Source organism: Thamnophis elegans, chromosome 9 (genome assembly GCF_009769535.1).
Source record: "Thamnophis elegans isolate rThaEle1 chromosome 9, rThaEle1.pri, whole genome shotgun sequence".
NCBI classification, from domain to species: domain Eukaryota; kingdom Metazoa; phylum Chordata; class Lepidosauria; order Squamata; family Colubridae; genus Thamnophis; species Thamnophis elegans.
In genome coordinates, this window is record NC_045549.1 from 30,644,672 (window position 1) to 30,668,557 (window position 23,886).

The window sequence follows — 23,886 nt, forward strand, 5'->3', positions numbered from 1 at the left end:
AAAGTGACACGATAAATCCTCATACTTATGATCATCGCAGCATTTCCATTCACAGTCCAAGTTCAGGTATTTGGTAGCCAGCATGTATTTATGATAGTTTTAGCATGTGGGGAGGGTCACATGATCACTGTTTATGACCTTACCCAGTTGACTTCTGACAAGCAAATTCAATGAGGGAAATCTAGATTTGCTTAATGTCCACATGATTCATTTATCCGCTGGGCTAATTTGTTTAACAATGGCAGCAAAAACAGTTGTAAAATTGGCTGCAATTTATATAAAAACTGTTGTGCTTAGCAATGGAAGTTTCAATTGGTTATAAGCAGAGGCAGTAGAGTCAAGGAAATGACAATAGAACCAACAAATAGAGAATCTTCTGCAGTGTGTTTCATAACATATTGAATCATAAACTAATCAACTACTTTTAAAATTAAAAACAAATGCTGTTAGAAGCATTTAAAACATTTAAACAGTTAAAGCCATGTGATTAGTTTACCCGAGTTAGACAAAGAACGGAATACTAAGAAAAACACGTCTTTTTAATTTATTGAAGATATTTTTTTGAAAAAAGAAAAGAAAAATATTGGAGAAATATTTCAAATTTCGGGATCACTTGACTTGATTTCATGGCATACTATTTTCCCAGTGGTTGCCCATGTTTAGCTTTCTCTTGTGAACTGATTTTGTATTCATGCATTTCCTTTCACTGTTCCCCCCTTTTTCTACTAGCTGCAAATCAAAAAGAACCCTTGACACCTACATTTAAAGTGAAAGAAGAGCCGAAAGATGAGAACAGTGCAAGCTCCACATTGTCTAAAACCAGTTATGCTTTTAGTCATGAACCTGAAGTATCTGCCCCAAGTATTCCTAAGGAGAATCCCAAACCACAAGAAGCGCCAGCAAATGTACTGCAACAGGATATGTCAGTCAAAGCAGCATCTGAACTTCTCATGAAATTATCAGGTAATTAGTTATTTGAACATAAATCTAGCTTCTTGCATTTTTGTTTTGTTTGTTTGAAATTGCCTACCATTCCATTATTATTTTGTTTTATGGGTACCAAGTTCTCATTACTGGAATGCACAAAGTTATAAATTTTATTACCGTATTTTTTTGAGTATAAAAACACACATTTTTCCCCCTAAAAGAGGCTGAAAATTTGGTTGTGTCTTATACTCCAAATGTAGCCCACTCCCACCCCTACCCTTCAGCCTCTGTGCATCCTTTCCTGGCTGCAGAGATTGCCACTGACAACAGCTTGGGTTTTTGGGCTCTGCGTGTTGCGTTTTCAGCCTCCAAATGCTTGACGTGCGGTGCCCAAAATGGCTATCCGGAACTGCTGCTGCCTTCTCTTACCCTTTCCCCACTTTGCCTGGTTTAGTCACTGGAGCTCACTCTGGAGATCAGCTGTGCTTTTGAAGCTGTTTTTCAGCCAAGCATGAGCTAAGCAATCTTCCATGCTTTGCCTGCTTTTCTAATTGCTGCTCCCTCTGACAATCAGGTGTGCTTTAGAAGCACAGCCCCCACCATCCCCAACCTGAAAACCAGCGAGTGAACTAATATGATGAAGCTGACCAGGCTAAGGACTAGCCAGATGAATACCTGGTACGCAGAATTTTCCCCCCTGTTTTCCTCCCCAAAAACTAAGGTATGTCTTATACTCCGGTGTGTCTTATACTCTGAAAAATATGCTAAACTATTGGAAAATTATTGCTTAATTAGTGCATTTGTGCATTAACTAATGTTGGTACAATTTTAAAATGCTATAAAACAGCCCTCCCAATCAAGTGACACCTGGATAGACTGGGATTATAACCATCATGTTTTGTCATAGAAGGTTGATGAGAGAAGCTCTTGGATTCAGTCTGTTCTGTTATCTGTATTGTTGTCATAAGGAAAAAGATTGGGGGAGTCTCATCATATTAGTGTTAATACTTTGACTGTCCAAGAGCATCTGGAGCCACAAACTAGCTGATCGCATTTTAAGGCAGTGTATTATTTAATCTTGCCTGTGATGGTGGTGTGGAGTTTCCTGCCTGAGCAGGGGGTTGGACTAGAAGACCTCCAAGGTCACTTCCAACTGCTATTCTATTCTATTCTATTCTATTCTATTCTATGGTAGTTTATGTTCGGTATGTTGTATAAGTTTGGTTTGTTTTTGAAAGGCATGGGTACATTAACTATGTAGTCATGTAAAAGGAGAAACATCACCCTTATCCCTGCTATCCAGAAATCCCCCCCTCCTTTTAAATCCTCTTAACCCAGCAGTTACTTTGGCACTGATACAGCAATGCTCATATAATTTAAATTTTCAGAGCTATTATTTAATTGGCTGAAAATCTCTTAATTTGTATGAAAGGTTGTGTACGAAATCTTTGTAAGTACAACAGAATTAAATAAGGTTATTCCTACAGATACCAGTGTACTCCTAACAATTCCTGGATGCCACAGACTTAGTCTTGATTTTTTATAAAAGGTTTTAAATAAAAAAATTACATGATCATACATAATTTGTGTCATGACCTGCATCTTGTATCTGGAAAAATGGATGATTGGGGAGGGTTGTACTATATACTTAAATGCTCTGTTATTCTATGTCAGTGATGACTAACCTTTTTGTTGTTGGCTTCCAAAAATGTGAGGGCATGCACACAATAGCGGACATGTGTGCCAGCACCGCACATGCACATACAACCCCACCACTATGCTCCCCCCCACACATGCCGCACTGCTCGCCTCCAAACTGAGCTTGGTATTTCCTCCAGGGGGTTGGGAAAGGCCGTTTTCAGAAACAATATTCCCAGTGGGCCTGTTTTTCACCCTCCCCAGGCTCCAGAGGCATTCCTGAAGCCTGGGGAGGGTGAAAACAGCCTCCCCTAGTCCCCTGGAGGTCCTCTAGAAGCCGGAAATGGATTGTTTCCAAATTTCCGGTAGGCCTGTTGGGCCTGTTTTTCGCCCTCCCCAGGCTTCGGAGGCATTCCTGACGCCTGGGGAAGGCAAAAATGGCCTCCCTCGGCTCTCCAAAAGATTCGCCATCATGGTTCTATATTTTACTTTGGTGGTTTGGCCTCATTTTATATTTTATCAGTACAGTTAAAAAGAAATGTGGGGTGGGGGGCGATTCACTGGGTATTTTTTCAGAGAGTTTCAATGTGGATGCTTAGTTGTATACTAAGATCATTTTCCAGTGGAAGAGAGGGAGTGGTCACGTGTGGGTATTCTCAAAGCCTGATTAGTCCAAGACTGAGAGTAAACTTCTTAAATACTCCTTCCTTCCATTCTAGCCCAGTCGGACGGCGGGGGTCCACAGGTCAGAGGCCTTATTTGTCTCTTTCCAATCTGGGACTTTGGGGGTCAGGGTGTCTTTGGCTACCATTGGCTGTTGGCTACGTCAGGCAGTCGTGGAGGCCTATGGGGCATCGGTGCGTCCTGTCCCATCGGGAATTACAGCCCATTCTACTAGGACTGCCGCAACCACAGCAGCGTGGGGCATGAGGGTCCCCTTTGAAGACATTTGTCGGGCAGCTACTTGGGCTTCGCCGATGCCTTTCATCCGTCATTATCGTCTTGATGTGTTCGCCTTGGCGGACGCTTCTTTTGGTAGGAGAGTCCGGCAGTTGATGCTCCCCTTGGGCCATAGTTGTTGTTTTTTTCCCTCCCTGGGACTGAACTTGGGTATGTCCCACACGTGACCACTCCCTCTCTTCCACTGGAAAAAGAACGTTAGTCTTACCTGAACGTGTCTTTTCAGGGGAAGAGAGGGAGTGGTCACAACCCCCCCTTCTTTGGGTGGGGCCAAGGGGAGGGCCGGGTGTTTCCCGGGTTTTGGGGGGGGGGGGGTTGTATCTGTTTCATTTCCGTTGTTCACCTTCAAGGAAACTGGGCTAGAATGGAAGGAAGGAGTATTTAAGAAGTTTACTCTCAGTCTTGGACCAATCAGGCTTTGAGAATACGTGACCACTACCTCTTTTCCCCTGAAAAGACACGTTCAGGTAAGACCAATATTCTTTATATTTTATCAGAATGACAGACTTTATTCTTTATTGAAGACTTTATTCAGATTTCAAAATGTTCACAACCTTACCTTCTAGAACATCCTGTTTCTTCTGTAGCAGTTTTTGGGATTCCATCTCTTTCTATCTCTTCTATCTCTTTCAGCATAATATGTTGAATTACACATTCCCCTCCTAAAAAGCCCTCCAACTGAGCATATGCAATCCTTACTATTTGGTTTTTGGGTCACCATTACCAAATTCTGAAAATATAGGTTTTCCTACAGGTCTTCTTAAACTATTATCTTGTGTATATATAGTGCTGTTTTGGATACATAAATACATAAGCTTCTTCACACAAAGAAGCTATTAATATACTGTCTATGAAGTACTATATGAACCTACATTTTCTGTTGAATACACCACTGGAGGCAAGTGTATTTCTTTTAAAAATTAGTTTTCAAATAGGTGGAAAGATCATAAAAAAAACTCTGAACTTTGATACTGGAAATTATAATTGAAGTTATAATCTTCTATGGGAACTACTCCATCCCTGCATGTTTGTTATATAAGTATGGTAGGTATACCAGTCATTAGTTAATTCAGTTCAATCCAGAAGCTGGAAATAATAGAAGTAAAATTAGATAAATACTGCTTAATAATAGCTCAGAGTCCACATGCATTTGAATAAAGTTCTCTAATGCTGCCTATAGCCTTCTGTTTATTTGTCTGCTCTTTAAGTGCACTGTGTATGCTATGTAATTATGCTATGATATTTGCAAACAGCTCACTTGGGTAGATAAAATACTTTTGTGCAGATAGTGCTATATGCCTCCTAGGCTTTACAGAAATATTAGGTTGCACCCTATATAAAATATTCAGCATGTAATTATAGGAAATTGAGATTTTGATAACATTTTCTGCACCATACCTAGTGGCATAGAATTTGTTTTTCATTGAGAAAGCACATGTGTTTGTGGGTAATGTTCAGAATACAAATGTAGAAGCATATAGTATGAAGAAGAAAGCACACATTCTGAAGTCATGAATATTAAGGGCTTGTTTTTGGCAAGGAAGTTTTACTAATACTTGTGCATTTAGTTATAAAGTAATAAAATTCTTGATGGCTTCTAAGTGATATAGTTTATTTTGATCACCTTGATCACAACTTAAGAAGAACTGGTTGAGGGTCCCGAATGATTGCTCAACAGAAATTTAATTCTAGGGATAATATTAAGTTTTCCTATAGTTTCGGCAGGAGGAGCTACAACAGGTTTTAGTCACAGCCTGATTGGTCCAGAGACTGAGGGATTTTTCTTAAGTATCCTCCTTTCCCTCTAGGCTCCCAGTTTCCCTCGGTCTTTGGTCCAAGTACTAGCTGGGGCTCCAACGAGGTACCATTAAAACTTGTGGTTATTTAATTTGATTGATTGGATATCCTAAATTTAATAAAGACTGACTGCGGCCAGAAGGGACTGTCTCCAGTCTCCCAGAGGTAAAGGGGGGGGGGGGGCTTGCCTCCTACCCTGCGGCCAGTCAGAGAGCTGCCTGATTCCTGGGACCGCAGGGGTGGCAGTTTCTCTAATAGCAGTTTCGGCGGCTTAAAAGCAGCTCCTGGCGATTTAAAGATGAAGGTTTTCTGCCACTATTCAATTCCGCTTCTCAGCGCCACCGCTGAAGCTTTGCCGCAGCTTCAAAGAGCTGGTTAATCATCCGGAGGGCGCGCCTGTTTAAATTTGCCGCACGGCATGGCCTGTAAAAACAGGAGGACTGCAAGTCTGGGCGCTGGAGTCTCAAAGGCTCGGCTCGTCGCGAGGCTAATCCCTCAGAGCCATTAATCTGCGTGCTGTGATTGCCCGAGTCATCACCTCACGAGGCATGGTGGCCATTTTTGGTGCGACCTCATGGGCGGCAGCCAGTTGCTGCAACATCAGCAGTGGCCTGCATTGGGGCTGCTAATTGAGGCCCGCGGGCTATCGGGGCACAGAGAAATCGCGGCCACACTCAAGGCCGGTGGGACAGTGCCCCTATCCAGTGCCTGCCTGCAGCGCAGTCAGTTATCGAGGTCAGCAGGTGCTCGCGGTCCATCCAGCAAGCACGTGAGTGAGGCATGGCCTCCACAGTCCAAGAACCCGTGCAGGCCCAAGGAGATCTAGTGAAGGAGGGCCAGTGCAGTCTTAGGCCCAGGGCAGTAGCCTCTAGGCCTACAGCCGACCAGCGCCCTTCCAGAGCAACCGCTAGAGATAAATCCAGAAGACAAAAAGCCTTGGAAAAACAGGTGGCTAGGGCAGAAAAGCTGTCTCACACGGTTAGCCCTGAATCCCCCAGCAGATCTAGATCCCCGATTGGGCCCCGCTCTCACAACTCTGGATCGCCCCCTAGGGCTTCAGTCCTTCTTCCCCCTCAATCTCTCCTTCAAGGCCTCGCAGGAGGGTGGCCTTTCCTTCACCCCCCATCTCACCTAGAGCTTATAGGGAAGGGGTAGAGGATCTAGGAGAAGGGGAATCTCGGGGCTACCTTCCGGAAGCCCAACTTGCCCCCTGGGGGCCTCCATCCCAGGGCCCTTCCGAGGAAGATTTGCAAGATTTGGACCAGCTGCCTGATAGTATTAGGAGACTTATCTCTGCCGCTATATCTAGGGGTATTTCCTCAGGCCTATCCCAGAGGAACCATTCCTCCCAATGGGTGCCCACCCACCCCTTGCAGTCTCCACGCGCAGGTCCTCTTCCAGGGGACAGGATATTCCTAGACCTCCTTCCCCTTCAGTAGTCAGCAAAGGTTCCATCCTGGGGGAGATGGCACACCCAGACTTGGGGTTTTCAGAGGATGAGGATTCAGTTCCTCTGGAACCCCCAGCATTTCCAGGCCTCTTTCCTCCCCCGGCCTTCAAACCTATGTTACATAAGGCCAAAAAGACTACTCAGATTGGCACTGGGGCCTCTCCAGTCTCCCAGCACAGGGACTCCAACTTGTCCATGTTTATAAATCCCAACATGGATAAGGAGGAGGTCCCAGCCCCTCCCCTCTTCCTAGAGATGGTCAAAAATCAGTGGGTGAGGCCTTCCAGGGAGCAATGATAGGCATTACAATATGGAACAGGCCTTCTCTCAGGCCCTGCAACTTCCCATGGTAGATGCCCCGGTCGCCCTTCTTGCTAACGCGTCCATGGTAGTCGCAGGCGACGTGGCCGACAAACTGAAGCCAGAGGACAAGCATGCGGAGCTTACTCTCTGTAATAATTTCAACGCTTCTGCCTGGGCTATTAAGGCGGCAGCGGCAGCATCCTATTTCAACCGCATGACGGTCATGTGGCTGTGGCTATTGAGGACCGCATCCCAATACAAGATGAGCATCTTCACCAAGACCTCACTAAGATCATCTCAGTTACCCAGTTTTCGGCAGACGGCACCCTTGATTCATTAAATTTGCGTCCAGGGCTCTCTCTACCTCTGTAACTGCGAGGAGACTCCTGTGGCTCCGAAATTGGCAAATGGACAACAAATCCAAATGGAACTTGGCAGCAGCCCCCTTCACTGGTCCTACCCTATTGGGGGCCTCACTTGATCCCATCCTTGTGGAGAACAATGATAAGAAGAAGGTCCTACCTTCTAATTCTAAGAAATCGGACTCCCGTCCTTCGTACCATAGGCCTTCGTCCTTTAGGCCGCCTGACCAAGACTACCGCCAGCAGCGGTATGCCCCCTACAGGTATGACAGACAGCGTCAGCGGCTATTTTACCAGGATAGGAATAGGTATCAAGGTCAATCCAAAAGGCCCTTTCGCAGGGGGGGGGCATTCCTTCCACAGGGGGAAATGATTCCAATCTGAGTCAACCCATAGCATCCATAGCCTAGCATCCTTCACGGATCAGTGGGATCAGATAACCTCAGATGCCTGGGTAGGTCGACAGTCAAGGAGAGTCTCTGCCTGGAGTTCCTTTCCCCTCCCTTGGCGCTCTTCAGGACCTTCCCTCCCTCCAGGGACCCAGAACGGCGCTGCCTAATGCTTCTGGCGATCCAACATCTGCTAGACATTCAGGCGGTCGAGCTGGTCCCACCGGAGGAGTACGGGTAAGGCTTGTACTCCAACCTCTTTGTCGTCCTGAAGAGCTCCGGGGGATGGAGAGCGATTCTGGACCTAAAGCGCCTGAATTCATACCTGATCTACCGGCGCTTCAAGATGTCCTCTCTCAAGTCCATATTACTGGGGATCTGACCGGGGGGACTTCATGGCATCAATAGATTTAACAGAGGCATATCTACATATTCCGATTCGGCCAGCCCATCGCAGATTCCTCTGTTTCCCCCTCGGGGGTCGTCATTTTCAATACAGGGCCCTTCCATTTGGCCTGGCCACTGCCCCCCACACGTTCACGAACGTCCTGGCGGCGATGGCTGCTCACCTGCGCTCCCTGCTGGTAAGACTCCATTGCTACCTCGACGACGTGCTTGTCTTGGCCCATTCCCGGATACAGGCAATTCTGGACCTGGAAGTCACCATCCAGGCGCTACAATCCCTGGGGTTTTACATCAACTTCCCCAAGAGCCTTTATTCTCCATCAACAAAAATCCTACACTTGGGCACAGTGATAGACTCAAGATCAGGGCTAGTTTGCTTTTCCTCAGACTGCCTGACAAGTCTACAAACCTTGGCATGACACGTCCGCGCAAGTCGGTCAGCTTCCATCCTGACCTTGGCCCGCTTACTGGGCAAGATGGTGTCATGCATAGAAATTGTCTCGTGGGCCCATCTGCACTCTGGTTTTGTGCCAATTCCACTAGGACAGGGTCGTCCTGAGGCTCAACCTGACCTTTCTTCCAAAGGTTAACTCCCTATTCCATAGGTCACAGGAGGTCATTCTTCCAAATTTCTGCCCGTCTCCTTCCCACGAGAGGGAGATCCTGTGACACCGCCTGGATGTCCACCATGCCTTGCGCATTTATCTAAGGCGTACATCTTCCATCAGGCGATCAGAGGCCCTGTTCCTGTCCTTACAACCTAGTACACTAGGTGCTAGGGTTTCTTCAGCTATCATAGGCAAGTGGTTGCGATAGGCCATCATGGAGGCCTATGAGGCCGTGCATCAGGTTCCACTGCTGGGAATTACTGCCCATTCCACTAGGAGCACAGCTACCCTGGCCACGTGGGCTACCAGGACTCCACTGGAAGATATTTGTAGGGCGGCCACCTGGGCCTCACCATTTCCCTTTATTAGACATTATCACCTAGATCATTTCGCTTTGGTGGACACAGCCTTCGGCCATCGGGTGCTCCAACAGGTGGTGACCTCCCCTTCCCCAGAGTCCACAACCTGCCCTGGGACTTAGCTTGGGTATGTTGTAGCCCTTCCCGCTGAAACTACAGGAAAAAGAACGTTGGTCCTTAACTGAATGTGGGAGGGGCTACTTCCCGCCCATGGATTTGATCAGATGGTGTCGGGGTGGTCGGGGGTCTCTCTATGCATGTGGTGTGTTTTCCTTACATAATGCCTTCAGCTTCTCCATTTGACCTCATGAAACTGGGAGCCTAGAGGGAAAGGAGGATACTTAAGAAAAATCCCTCAGTCTCTGGACCAATCAGGCTGTGACTAAACGCTGTTGTAGCCCCTCCCGCCTCTACTACAGAAAAGAAACATTCAGGTAAGAACCAACATTCTTTCTGTAGTCACATGACTACATATTCTTTTTCTTTCTAAAATGCACTGGTTATAAAGGGAAATAGGAGACAAAGCTGCTTCTTAGATTATAATATTGAAGACGTTGATTGAAGAGAATTGGTTACTATATATACCTGGCTCAGGAAGCAGTCCGTAATCCTTCCCCACCAATACCCTTTATACAGAATTGGCCAGAGCATGAGTCAGCTGTGATCCACAGACCCTTGTGCCAAAAACATAGCCATCATCTTGGCTATGTGGGAGAGATGGTAATCAGCTGGGGGGAGAAGCGGTAATCAGAGTAAGCAGCCATCAGACCTTTTAAAAGAAGTGAGCCAGCCAGGCATAAAGATTTTGTAGGATTCCTAGCCATGATTGATCCCACTGTACAAAAAGAAATAGAAGGAGCAGCATCACAGCATGTTTCTGTGTCCTATGGAAACCAAGACAACAAGCATGAAAAATGCACATGCTGCTGCTGCTTATACACTTGGTCTTCACATCTTTGTTCCACTACTCCTGCAAGGATTTAAGCAATTGCTAAGCAATTGGCTAAGATATCTGCTTGTTTGCTGTCCTCTTATGTTGTAAGAAGTAGAGGTAATATAAACAATGATGTTAGTTTTCAGGATGTAGCTTCTTTTCAGGGTGTCTGTGAGCCAAATCATTAAGTGTTCCTCTAATGCATAGGTGTCAAACTCACAGCGTAGTGTTGCCATCATTTGATGTTTCATGATATTTTTCCCATTTGGAGAGCTGGGGTGGGTGTGGCCTGTGCGTGACACATCTAGCCCACAGGCCGCCAGTTTGACACCCCTGCTCTAGTGCAAGTAGAGTCAAACACAGCCAAGTAGGTGTCTCTGAGCCTGTCACTCCCTCTCAATCCTATGAAGAAGAACAATAGTAGACCATTTCTGAAAATGTTCAGAAAAAAACCGCACAGACTTGACCATGTTAGTAGCCAATAGTCAAGACTGATATGAAGATCCATCTGTTCCATCTCTCCATCCACCTACGCCACCTACAAAGGAAGTACCAAAAGTTAGACTCAAGGCCCACAGGCTAGATGTGACCCACAGGGTGCTAACATCTAGCCATGGGGCCGCCCTGACAACAGCAAAGGACCGGCCCATGGTGCCTCTGCTAGCAAAAACAGAGCTTGTAATGGCCGTGCGCAGCCCTCCCGAGTTCCATTTTCACTGGCAAAGGGTTACAGGAGGCCGTTGCAGCTGAAAATGGAACTCAGGAGTCCTTTTTCACTGGCAGAGCTCTCAGGCCACCACAGGCACCTCCTGCACGAGTGACATCAAGCTGGTCACGCCTAGTTTGAAACCCCTGCTGTAGAACATGCTGTACTAATGATTTCTAGTACTTTCTTTATGAATAACTTGGAAGGAGAAATGTTCTGATTTAAAAGAGTATATAGTATTAAACTTGCACAACTAATTGTTGGGAGGTTTTTTTTGTTTAGTTTTTTTTTTTTAAAAGATAATTTGTCTGAGCCAAGCTTCTGGATTTCATTTGATTATTTAAATGCTTTTAAAATCTCAGCAGCTGTAAATCCAGATGTTTTCTGTTTTCCAGGAAGTGTTTCCTTTCTTATTTCTTTTCATCTTTTTCCAATTGAACTACTATCATGAACTTCAATAGTTGGATTTGCTATTTCTAGGTTTATTGGTCAGTCGCATCCCAGATTCTAATAGTCTCACAAGGAAGGTTAGGTTAATGTCACATTTTCAAACATTTTTGATTGTGTGATTTTTTAAATATTTACTTATTGAATTATTTATGTGATTATACTATTATGCTTGGAGTTCATGGTCAGAAAAAGAGGACAAACACAGCATTCATTAATAAATTTCCCATATTTGTGATTATTTCTTGAAAGATTATAATTCTTACTATAGGGGGGAATCTAATACAGCAGCTGTATGCAAATGCAAATTCAGTCAAAGTTACGGTTAAAGTTCAATAAATATATAAAAGGATATTAAAATAATGGAAATGCAAGGTAGGAAGATCAAACATTTCTTAGGCAATTTTTTCATAGTTTTTTTTAAATAGTATTTTGCAGAGTTACACAACTGTGAAACTACAAAGAACCACAATTCTTAGTTTGTAAAGTTAGTTGACTTCTGTCCAAATACAATGAACTTAGTACAGGTAGTTCTTTACTCACAATAGTTCATTTAGTGACACTTCGAAGTTGCAACATTACTGAAAAAAGTGACTTATGACTATGTTTCACACTTGCAACTGTTGCAGCATATATTTATTGAAAATAGTCCTAGTTGTACTTGAATTTCCCCTAATGTAATTAGGAACATGGAATGGAAAGAAGCATCAACTAATAATCTAGAGATTAATTAATGAACCTGACAAAACTTTTTCATGCAAAAGAAACTAATATTCCAAGAGTATCTGGCACAGTGAAAGGAGGGATAGAAAAATCTACAGGGTCATTAATATTGCAGCTACTTTGGCTGGATTGCCCTCTGAGTTAAGTGCGGTTCGTTTCATATCTCTTACATTAAGTTTCTTTGTGTTCAGTTTTCTCATCCTAAGTAAGAAATTTAAAATTAATATTGTGAACTTCTATATCTGAAAGGTATTCGAAATTGATTAATAAAATGCCTGTTATGTTGACTTAAGCAATGTTTATATACAATGTTTAAACATGACCTGTTGATTGGAGTTAGTTGAATTCATTCAAAGATGACGATTTAATGCTGTTTAAGCTTAGATACAATTGACTGATGTCATTTTTGGAAACAGACCATATAGATTCCATAAACAAACAATTCTGTTTTGAGTAAGTATTTAATAGTAGTGAATCTGCAGCTTGATCTCAATATGTAAATAAAGCAACCTGTGCTCCACTTCTGGTAGTGATCAAAATAGAGAAGGTTGCCATCACAACTTTAAATTAAGAACTTTGTTCTCTTATTCATATGAATCAGATATATGGGTAACTATCTTAATTTTCCAAAATAGCATAGTGCCTTAAATCCTGTGTTCAATCTTATGTTCATTTATTTGGGAATAAATCCACTGCAACAGAGATTTGCTTCTGACTAGATAAATATAGAATTAAGCTGCCATTTCTTGAAAAAAGTTAATACAGTTAAATATTGCATTGTCTGTGCCCTAACTCAAGCAATGGCTACCAGTTGTAACAGTTCCAGGATTTTTTCAGAGAAGCACAAATTCTTTTGTATGTCCATTTATTTTTACACAAAGGCTTAAATCTTATCTTTTTGTTCATGTCCTGTTAAATGAATCTTGCCTAGTGTTTAGACAAGTCCATTTGATTTTCTAAAAAAATTGTGCTTCCTGGGAGCACAAAAAAGTAATAAGCCATAAGAAAGCAACTAGATTTCAAACAGGTTAAAAGGAAAATAAAATAGAGTTTTGACCAACTGCTGTTCTAACTGCAAGGGAATGTTCAACTGGTCATTTATTGTTTGTAATCTTTGAAGATTACAAAATACATTGTTCCCTGGTGTCTACTTAAAGAAGGTGAAAAAGCTTTTTTGCTTCACTTGATAAAGATTGTTCAGAAAAGGATGTACTACTAAACTAATCAAATAGAAATTCTGTGTGAAGTGAACAATCCTTTTGCAGGTGAAGTGACCTTTGAGCTCCTTAAGGAGGAAACAATCTTGGGCTTTCTGATGTTCTTAGTAATAATGATAAATACTGAGAAATTCAGGATAGAAGAAATGCAAAATCCCACAATGCCATAATTGGGATCAGTGAAAATGCACAAAATAATGGGAAAACTTTTAAGGTCTCTAGATTTCTTCATCAGGCAAAGTGTTTTAAAAGTGAAGGACATACTTCAATTCATATAGAAGTAATAAACGACTAATCTTTTCCTCATTTCTGCTTTGTTACTTTTTTTCAATAGTTACAATTCATATATATAGAAATTGTCTACAATTTTCTGGATTTTTATTGGATTTAATGGTGTTGATTCTGGAATCAGTTCAGCTTACTATAATTTACTAGAAGAAAAAATTGTAATAAATTAAAATAATTAAATATTATAGGTAATCCCTGGGTTATGAACATTCCCTTAGTGAACTTTCGAAGTTACATGATAAGCACGCCTTAGTGTTTACGAACAAGTCGTGAAATTGTGAATATTATAGCATCATGGCAGTTGTTCGCTCTTATGAACAACTGCAGAGGCGCTGCAACATTCGCCCAGCCTATTCCACCACCCCGGGCAGGTCTTTAGAGGCACTTCACCTGTGGAAGCTCACCTTCTAAAGATCTCCTCTCTGTCACAGTTTCTTTTGACTGCTTCATTGCTTCAGCCTTTCAGTGCATTTGCAGATAACAGAGGCCTAACATATTTCGAGATCATGCAAAGTCAATAGTGCAAGATCTTGTGCTACTGATCTTGTGTGATCTCACACTTTAGGCCTCTATTCTCTGTGAATTGAGGCCTGGACCTTTGCAAACAGAGGGAAGGCTTCAGGCCTTCTGTTTGCCATTTTCTTGCCGAAGCATGCAGGGAAATTGCGTTCCTGTAGGCTTTGGCAGCCCTTTGCAAAAAGCCTTTGTCGGCAACAGTGGAGCTTGGGAGGAGTGGATGCTTCCCTCTGAAGCTCTGTTCTTATCGGCAAAGGCTTTTTGAAAAGGGCTGCCAAACCTTAAAGGGATGCAATCCTCAAGCGCTTTGCCGACAAAACGGAGGCCCAGAAAGCTGTGTATAGGCCTCTAAGGCCTCCTTTCTTTGTTGCTGGAGGCCTCGTCAAGCGGGTCTCCAATGAGGCCTAGAAGGCCACACACAGGCCTCCAGGCCTCCTTTTAGTTGCCTGAGGCCTTGTCAAGCCCTTTGCTGACGAGAAAGGAGGAAGCAGGCAAGGAAACAGGCTGGAGATGAGACAGATCTTCGTAAGGTAAGTCACTCAAAATGGTAGGATATTTGTGTATTTGTGCATCGGGGGATGCCTTGGGTGGTCTTAAGCAGATGCCTGTTCCATCACTAGCCCCCCCCATTGCCTTTCCCACCCCAAGATACCTCGTGCACTTAACAAGCCATACATTTGATTATTGAATGTGTGGGCAGGGAGTGATCTTGTTCAAGGTATGAGATTCACTCCCACAAATTCTTGGTTTATGAATAGAATGGCCAGGTTCTATTACATTCTTAATTCAAGGACTACCTGTATACATGACGTGCGGTGAGGTTTATGGCTGGTGAGGCACTGACACGGTGGTGGGTTTCAAATTTATTTAGACTTGTGGACTTCAACTCCCAGAATTCCACAGCCAGGCATGCTCAATTCCGATTTAAAGCAACAGCATTTGTTTTTCTCCTTTGCGAAAGAGTTTTTCATTCTTTTTCTTCTCCCTCCTCCTCCTTCCTCCCTCTCTCCTGAGCTCCCCCGTCTCTCAAACAGACACATGCACACAGAGAAGTTGGATTGGACTATCTCTCCTACCCCCTTCCCTCTCTCTCTCACTCACTCTCTCTCAAACAAACACACACACAGACGTTGGATTGGAGCCGAGCCGAGCCTTTGATTGCAGGCGGAGCCACGTTGCCTTTTCAAACTTGTAATCAGTGAAACTGGACTTACATAGTTTTATCCAGCTGTGTGTGTGTGTGTGTGTGTGTGTGTGCGTTTGAAAAGGCAACGTGGCTCTGCCTGCAATCAAACTACACTTGGGGAGGGATCTACACTTGAGGATGAAGTTTGAATTCCTCCCCCTCCCTCCAACCCACACGTACCTTTTCCAGCTGTTTCAGAGAGTATTTCAACTCTGCTCTTGCCTGTCATCATGAAAAGAAAAAAAATGTAAAAGGAAAAAGGCAAGAGCTGAGGTCAGGCTGAGATAGTTGCTGCCAGAGTCACCATGGATGACTCTGCTTAACTGTTTAAAAAAGCCTCTAAAAAGCAGCCTCTACAGGAGGAGGCAAGAGAACGATGTGCCTCACCTACGTCAGGAATTTTTAGGCTTTTAACCCTTGCTTAACTCTGCTGGAGTGATCATAAAACGCCTAAAGTCAGACTAGATGAGGCACGTCGTTCTCCTGCATCCTCCTATAGAGGGCTCTTTGTGGAGGCTTTTTTAAACAGTTAAGCACTAAGCAGAGTCATCCACGGTGACTCTGGCAGCAACTAGCTCAGCCTGACCTCAGCTCTTGCCTTTTTCCTTTTACATTTTTTTTCTTTTCATGATGACTGTGGTGAGGCTCTGCCTCCCCTGACTGCACGTCCCTGCCTGTATAATGATTTTACTATAAAAGATATAGCTGAGAAAAAGCTTTGGCAAAACTGAAACAAAAGGTTAAGGTGAAAAAGATATATTTTGCCGTAATACATTTAAGATCAAGGATAGCAGTTGTTTGGCAGGCAGCACAACCTTTTGCTTTTCATAAATATTGTACAGTGTATCTTCCTTTTCAAATGCATGTGACACTCATACAATGAATAACCTATTCAGCCTTTCTCAGTTAGCTCAGCCAGCCAATAAATAAATTCTGATAACTTCCATAGGGGGGGGGAGTCTATTAAAAATATAAATCTAATAATATATTGTGCACGTAACAATAAAATGCTGGTTTCACTTAGTATCATATCATATTGCAACTGACATCTGTTGACAATTAGCCATATGGTATATTCTCTTTTTCCTGTTATTTACATAGATTTAATTACCTTGTTAGTAACCTATAGCTACCAAAGATTATGCAAAGGTACGGGGTTGTATATGTGTGATTTATTCCTGGCAAAGAGTTAGAGCAGAAAGTTTGTTTCAGGAATTTAATGTAACAGATCTTTCCATGACAGTCATAGAAATCCAAAATAACATGAGCCCTAGAGAAAGTCAACTTAATGATACCTAATCTCCATCCTCCCATGTTGGATTTCGACCAGGTTTGAATGTCTGCTGAGCCATGAAACTCCCTGGATGACCTTGGGCCACTTGCCAAGTCTCAGCCTAATCTTTTCAATGTACAATTTAAAAAAAGCTTTATTTCCTCAGATAATATAAGACAGATGCATTATTTAAAATAATAGTAGATATATTGAGCATTTATAATTCCTGTGGTAGCTAAATTATTTTTAAAAGATATAAATATTTAACCGTCCAAATAAAGATATTTAATTATACTACAGAGTGCAAAGAAAAATGGAAAGCAATGGATTCAACAGGCTGCATTGACATGTGTCCTACTGAAACAAATGGATTTGGGTGCAAGAAAACTATTTTATTTATGTATTCTCTGTACACATTGATTGTATGTGTGTTTGTGTAGTCAGCTTGCTGATGCAAAACCTAACTTGTTACATTTGTCATAGTCAGCATAAAGTACGTTAAAAAAATAATGAATGTGCTATTTTCTGATTGGGTATGTTTCCTCAGTTAGATGATATCCAATTGGAAGTCTACATATAGTCTTTCAGGCCTTGCTTTGATTCTAGAGTGCTGCTTTTCTATGTACAGGTAACACTCAACTTAAAACCACAATTGAACCCAAAATTTATGTTGCTGAGTAAGAAATTTGTCAAGTGAGTTTTGCCCCATTTTCTTGCCACATTTATTAAGTGAATCTGCAGATTTTAAATTAGTAGCATGGCGGTTAAGTGAATCTGGCTTCCCGATTGACTTTGTTTGTCAGAAGGTCACAAAAGGTGATCCCATGACCCTGGGACACTGCAACCGTCATAATATGAACCACTTGCCAAGCATCCAAATGTAAATCACATGACCATGGGGATGCTGCGATAGTCATAAGTGTAAAAAAAGGTCATATGTCACTTTTTTCAGTGCCTAACTTGTAACTTTGAAGAGTCACTAAGTGCACTGTTGTAAGTTGAGGACTACCTGTATTATTAAATTTTATAGCAGACTCTGAATTAGGGTCTAGGACAACTCACTATGGCCAATTCACCATAGCAACTGTGGAACAACTTGCCACAGGATAACTCGCCACAGAACAATTCAACGCTATATTATTCGTTTCCTTAAAGATACTTTTATTATTGGTGACCTCCTTTTTGTTGAAATTATTGTAACTTTTGTATTTCTGGATTGACTTTCTTTATTTTATTATTATTGGCCATAGGTTCTGTTGAAATTAATTTAACTTTTGTATTTGTTGAATTGTCCTACTGCAAGTTGGCTGCGGCAAGTTGTCCCATTCCACTGAATTATGCCTCAATAGCTTCTGGAATGATGATTCTTTTTCAATAGGGCTTTGTAGCCCTTTTATTTTTTATTAACACTAATTTTGGATAAGTAATTATTTTTGGCCTTTTGTGCACACTGAATGTTAAAATGGGAACTTTTGCACTCTGCATTGAGCCAGGGACTTGATCTGGCTCAATTTGCTGCTTGATTTAAAGCATCCTTCTATTTGGAAAGAAAGATTTAAGATGTCAGACAAAAAAAAAAGCATACCTATATAGAAATTTGTTATGGTTTTTTTTTAGTCTACACAAATGTAGAACAGAATGGACTTTGTCTGTAACTTTAACTGACCACTTAACTCTCCTATTACTGATTAATTCAAGCTCTGTTATATTTCATTGTGCTCTCTTAGTGGATTACTGTGATTAGGGTTGAACCATTAGAATGTCAGGCGTTTGCAGTCATTACAAACTCCTTAAATGTTCTCCAATTTTTTTTAAAAATGCTAGAGTTTAAGACTGAAACCCACTTGTTGCTGATTATCTTAGTCCATTCAGGATTAGAAAGGTATACTTTCTTGAGTTGTTTCTAGGCAGTTTCTAACCTATTCAAAATTTGATCTTTCTGTTTGTCTAAAATAATATATGATGATGAATTGCACCCCTCAATTTAAATGGAAATAATATTAGTAATTTTGTTCACCTAATATTTAGACAGTTTGCAGGCTCCTTTTTGTTCCCACCCATCCCCTGCCAATTCTTGCATTAAAGTCCTATACCCGAGATGGCGAACCTATGGCACGTGTGCCACAGGTGGCACGCGGAGCCATATCTAAAGGCATGCGAGGTGTTGCCCTATGTCAGCTCCAATATGCATGTGCGCATTGGCCAGTTGATTTTCGGCCTTCTGGAGTGCGGGGGAAATCCATGTTTCGCCCTGCCCAGGCTTCAGAAAAGCCTCTAGAACCTGTGGATGGCGAAAAACAGGCCTACCCAAAGTTCAGAAATGAACTTCCGGTAGGCCCTTTGAGCTATTTTTTGCCCTCCCCATGCTTCAGGTGGCTTCCCAAAGCCTGGGGAGGGCAAAAAATGGCCCAACAGGCCTACTGAAAGTCCGGAGGCTTCAGTGAGGCCTGCATGCATGTGTTGGGGGGGGTTGTGTGCGCATTATGGATGTGGGCACGCATACCCATACACAAACCCGCCCTTTTGGCAACCGAGCAAAAAAAGTTTGCCATCACTCTCCTTTACTAAAATGATGATACAAATTGGGAAGCTACTTTCCAGTTCTACAACTCCGTGAAACTCATACCACTAGACAATGGCAGTTGTCATGGAATTAAATATTAACTATTATTCTAGAAATCCTACTATAAACCACAACTTTATCACTAGAAAGTGAGGGAAGAAATGTAATTTGCATGGGTTCCAATTTCCATTTTCAAATTACTGATGTGAATAAACTACTTTGTGGAAATCCCATATAGGTTATTATAGGAGGAGGTCAGAATAGTCACTGCAAATATAGTAAGTCTTTTTTTTTTTTTGCTCAGATTCATGTTTCTTGCAGTTTCGCAATGCTATGGAAATGTAATAGTTTAAAAAAACCTCTATCCTAATCTGCTTTCTCACCAGAAATGCTTCAAATGTTTCAAACAAGGATTAATATAAAATAAAGTCTATAATTAAATATAATACTGTATAAATAAAACTTATAAAATAAATCCAAACAATGATTAACAAATGTATTAATAAAAAGGTTACACATATACCGTATCAGTTTGTAATCTGATCACTGACCACGGATACCATCTGACTGTGAAATGGGGATACTTTCACTCTTATCCAGTACCTGCTCTTCTAAGTATCTGATGGTTATCCGGTCTTGATCACATAAATAATTTCTACTCCACCCTTCCTGTTGCCCACTGTTTTTGCAAGATTTTATGACAGATTAGACAACCTATTAGGTAATTTTTCAGAGCTATTTCCTTACCCTCGCATCCTGGACATAAATTGTTTAAGCTCCTACCCTCAAAACAATGCTTAATGCATTGCACATTAAGACAACTAGACACAAGAACAGATTTTTTGCAAACGCCATCACTCTGCTAAACAAACTATTCCCTCACCACTGTCACCACTGTCAAACTATTCACAAAAGCTGCATTACTATTAGTTTTCTCATCGTTCTATCACCCATCTCCTCCCACTTATGACTGCATAACTGTAACTTTGTTGCACGTATCCTTACGATTTATATTGACACTGATTGTTTCCTGATTGCTTATTTGTACCCTATGACGATCATTAAGTGTTGTACCTTATGATTCTTGACGAATGTATCTTGTCTTTTTATTCCACACAAATTTCTTGTGTGGCCAATAAATAATTGGATTCTATTCTATTCTGTTTCTAAACAGAATGATCATGGATGGGCAAAAGAGCAGTGGAAGTGATTTTCAACTTCTTGCCAACTTCCCTATTGAGTTTCTTTTTGAGAAGCTGGCCAGGAGCATCATAATTCATTCCCTCTTTCCTCCGTCCCTCCCTCTGATTCTGTCATTCTTTCCAGTAATGTAATGCTCTGTACATGGGGCTGCCATTGCAGAATATCTGGAAGCTTCAGCAGGTGCAGAATTCAGCAGTATGGATAGTTATATATGTTTCTAGAAGAACACAGGTTAAATCTCTGCTCCATGAGCTGTCTTGGTCACCAGTTGGTTTATGAGTCTAATTCAAGATGCTGGTTTTTACCTTTAAACTTACAAGACATGAGAGTGGCTGATTTGAGGGACTGTCACCCCTGTTACATCTATCTGTCCAGCAAGTCTAGCAAAGACAAGTCCATGGTCCAAAACACAAAGACCTTAAGCCAAAATCCAATTCCAAGGTCCACAAGGCAAAGTCCAATGTCCAGAAACAGAATCAGGGGCAAAGTTCCAAGGCAAGGTACCAAGTTTGTTCCAAGCTGAACAAATGTATAATCCAAAATGGAAGAATTGTTCTCAGTCTCATTCTGCACTGCTGGGATAAATAGCTGCTGGCTGGTGCAACTCATTAGGAGGGATGAGGCTGCCTCCTTGCAAGTAGCTCACCAACCTCCATTCCAACCTCTTCTTTCGGTCCTGTGTGCCCCAGAATCTGACAGAAGAGACAGTTCCCGCTCATCGGTTGCAGCTGTGCCCCTTCTCTTCCTTCTGTTTCTGGCTAGCCTTCCAAGCCTCTTGGCTACAGCTGCATTTCTTCCTTCCCATTGTCAGCCAGCCACTTATCCAATCACTGCTCTGGCCTTCTAATGTTCTTGGTCTTTTCTATTCTTCTTGCCCATCCCCTCTTGGTTCAGAGTCCCCTACTTCTTCTAGTCACTCTGCCACACTCTCCTTCCAAGTTTCCGAAGCAGACTTTTCCTTGTCATCTGAGCCGACTTCGAGTGCATCCATGACACCATCTTTATCTCAGACAGAAAATTGTTTGCGGTTGGATACATCCGAAATTATAATCTGTGGCCCTTGCCCATCACTGGCTCTACATAGACCAAAGTAATTTCATATTACAATCTATTTTTGTTCTAAAATACAGGATGATCCTGAACTTTTTTAACCTCCCTTTCAAAACAACAGCGTGAATGTGTACCCTTTTGTCTGACTGTAGAGGAAATCAGTTCAGGAAGTTTGGAACAAAGCAGAAATGGTTCCAAAATGAGAATCAAACCTGGGGGGAGGGGAGAGAAAGGAGAGAAGGAAATCATAAGGTTTTATTTTGGTACACAAGGGCATCAGAAACAGAGTAATTATTTATACTCAAACCCAAGCTATAGATAGAGACACTACTTGAATGAAGCCCAAGGTCATGATGTAAATGGAACATTTACACAGAGATATTACTAACACTAAAATAATTTCCAATACTTTAAAATTCAATCACTATATTCTGGTAATTTTGAAGTTAAGAGTGCTGTAAATATTCTGAAAGATCATTTTTTAGATTAAATGTTTTATGAAATCATCCTGAGAATTTTTGCTAAGATTTAGTATAGGCATAGAATTGTTTACTCAATAGAGTTGGAATTGGGTCCATATTGGTAGTTGAACATTGCTAAATGCAGGAATTCAAATTAAATCTTCAGTAATCTGTACAGACATACTAAGTAATTCATTGCATATCTGCTTGGGCACCTTTAGTGAATGAAAGCCATATCTCCACTGCAATTAGTTGTAATGCCAAACTTTTTTTACTTTTTCAGTTATGTCACACTGCTGAGTCACATTTGTAATTGACTATTTTAAGTTTTTCTCACAAGTATTGCTGAGAAGCTAAAAAGTGGTCCCCTTTTACTTTCGCTTGCCTTCTGTTTCCTAAATGCATAATTTTGCATTTTTCTTATATACATAATTTGTGTAAATGCATAATTTGTTTTTAATTCTATTTTTGGTTTATTTCTATAATTTATGAGGATTATTTTGAATGTTATTTCTTCCTTCTAAGGTAGTAGCAATCCAGTTTGGGCCATCTAAAAATTTGACAAACATTGCTTTCCCCTCCTCAATCATGTCATGCTATTAATAAAAGTATTGAAAAGAACAGGCCTCAAAGCCTAATATTATGGCATTCCTCTGGTCACCTCATTTCAGTTGGATAAAAAAGCACAAACATTCCTTGAATATGATTTTTAAGCCAGTTTATGTCCACTTAATTGTCATGCTATTCAGCTCACATTTAATAAGACGTAGGTTCTTACAAATGTATCACTTTATGATGTTCTAAAATATTACAAGTCTTGATACTTCACTACATATCCCACTCTCTATGTCCCCCCATCCTTTGAATATCATACACATTCCAAAAATACTGTGGCACACAACCACCAAAACTTTGGCTGCAACTACTGTATGGCTTTGATGATAGCATAGTGTACTAGAGCTACCTTTGCCCCCAAAATTAGAATCAGAAGACAGACAACCTGATATGTATCTACTTAATATGTTCTCTGCATGCATTGTTGTATCTTAAGACTTCCTGAGCTAGTACACTCGTGATTTAATGGGATTACAAGCACTTTTGGAGTTTTAATTCTGAAATATCTGTAATATACCTGTTTGGAGAAAACTGTTTTATACTAATCAGAGTTGAAGAATATTGAAAATTACCAAATTAATAAGTATATTCAAATGGGGAAATTGAAATGTAAACATAGAATAGATAGAATGTTAGATGCTATAGAAAGGGTGCAGGAATGTTAATTAGAAATAGTTTGATTCACTCACAAACAGTCTGGAACAAAACCTCTCATCTCCTTCACATTGAGATAGCAGCTACCTGCATTCTAAGTGCCTCAGCTGAGGGGAATAAGTGGTAACTGAGGCTTTTCAGTTTTCCAGGCCATGTCACAACTATATCCACAAAATATATTATATTACCTGTTTTCTATTTTCCTTTCTCCTGCTAAATACAACTTGCTAAGTTAACAAGTGTTTTGCATTATTTGATTATGTCATAATGGAATCAACATCAAAATTTATGGTGTAAGACAGTAAAACTCATGCCCCATGGCCCAGATGCATCATGTCCTAGCCACGGTCGTGCCTGGTTTAGCAAAGGGGGGGGGGGGAATCACGATACGTCACGTAATGACTCCATGATGATGTGAGTTTGACAACCCTGATATAAGGGAATCAGCATCAATACAGAATCATTAACCTACCTGAATCATGAAAAGGAATTGTTTTTCAGTTTGTGAAAAATCACTGTAGAATTTTGGAGGCTCCTGCTACTCATTCCTTTGTGCCTTTGTATGTCATATGTATATGTACACATATGTAATTAATTGTCAGTGAGAGTGAAAGGCTAACAAATGAAAACTATTTCTTTTCTGGCTGTAAGTAAGTTATACAATACTTATACTAGTTGTGAGACTTCACTTCCCTGATCTGATATCGTCCTCTACGCAGCATGTTTTGGTGTGGCAAAGACATGATTTGGCTGGATTAGAATCTTTAATACAGATGAGAATAAAGCCTTAAATAAAACAATTGATTGCTTTCTGACAAGAATAGATTCCAGGGCCTTTATATCTATTTTTCA

The 23,886-nt window shown here is 41.4% G+C and overlaps 1 protein-coding gene across 1 annotated transcript in view; it reads left to right on the plus strand.

Moving 5' to 3' along the window:
- Positions 1-23,886, plus strand: part of ZNF827 (zinc finger protein 827) — a 154,510-nt gene that overhangs the window by 72,324 nt on the left and 58,300 nt on the right. The window contains 1 exon segment of the mRNA XM_032224027.1: positions 730-963. Within this exon segment, the coding sequence (XP_032079918.1) occupies positions 730-963 (234 nt within the window).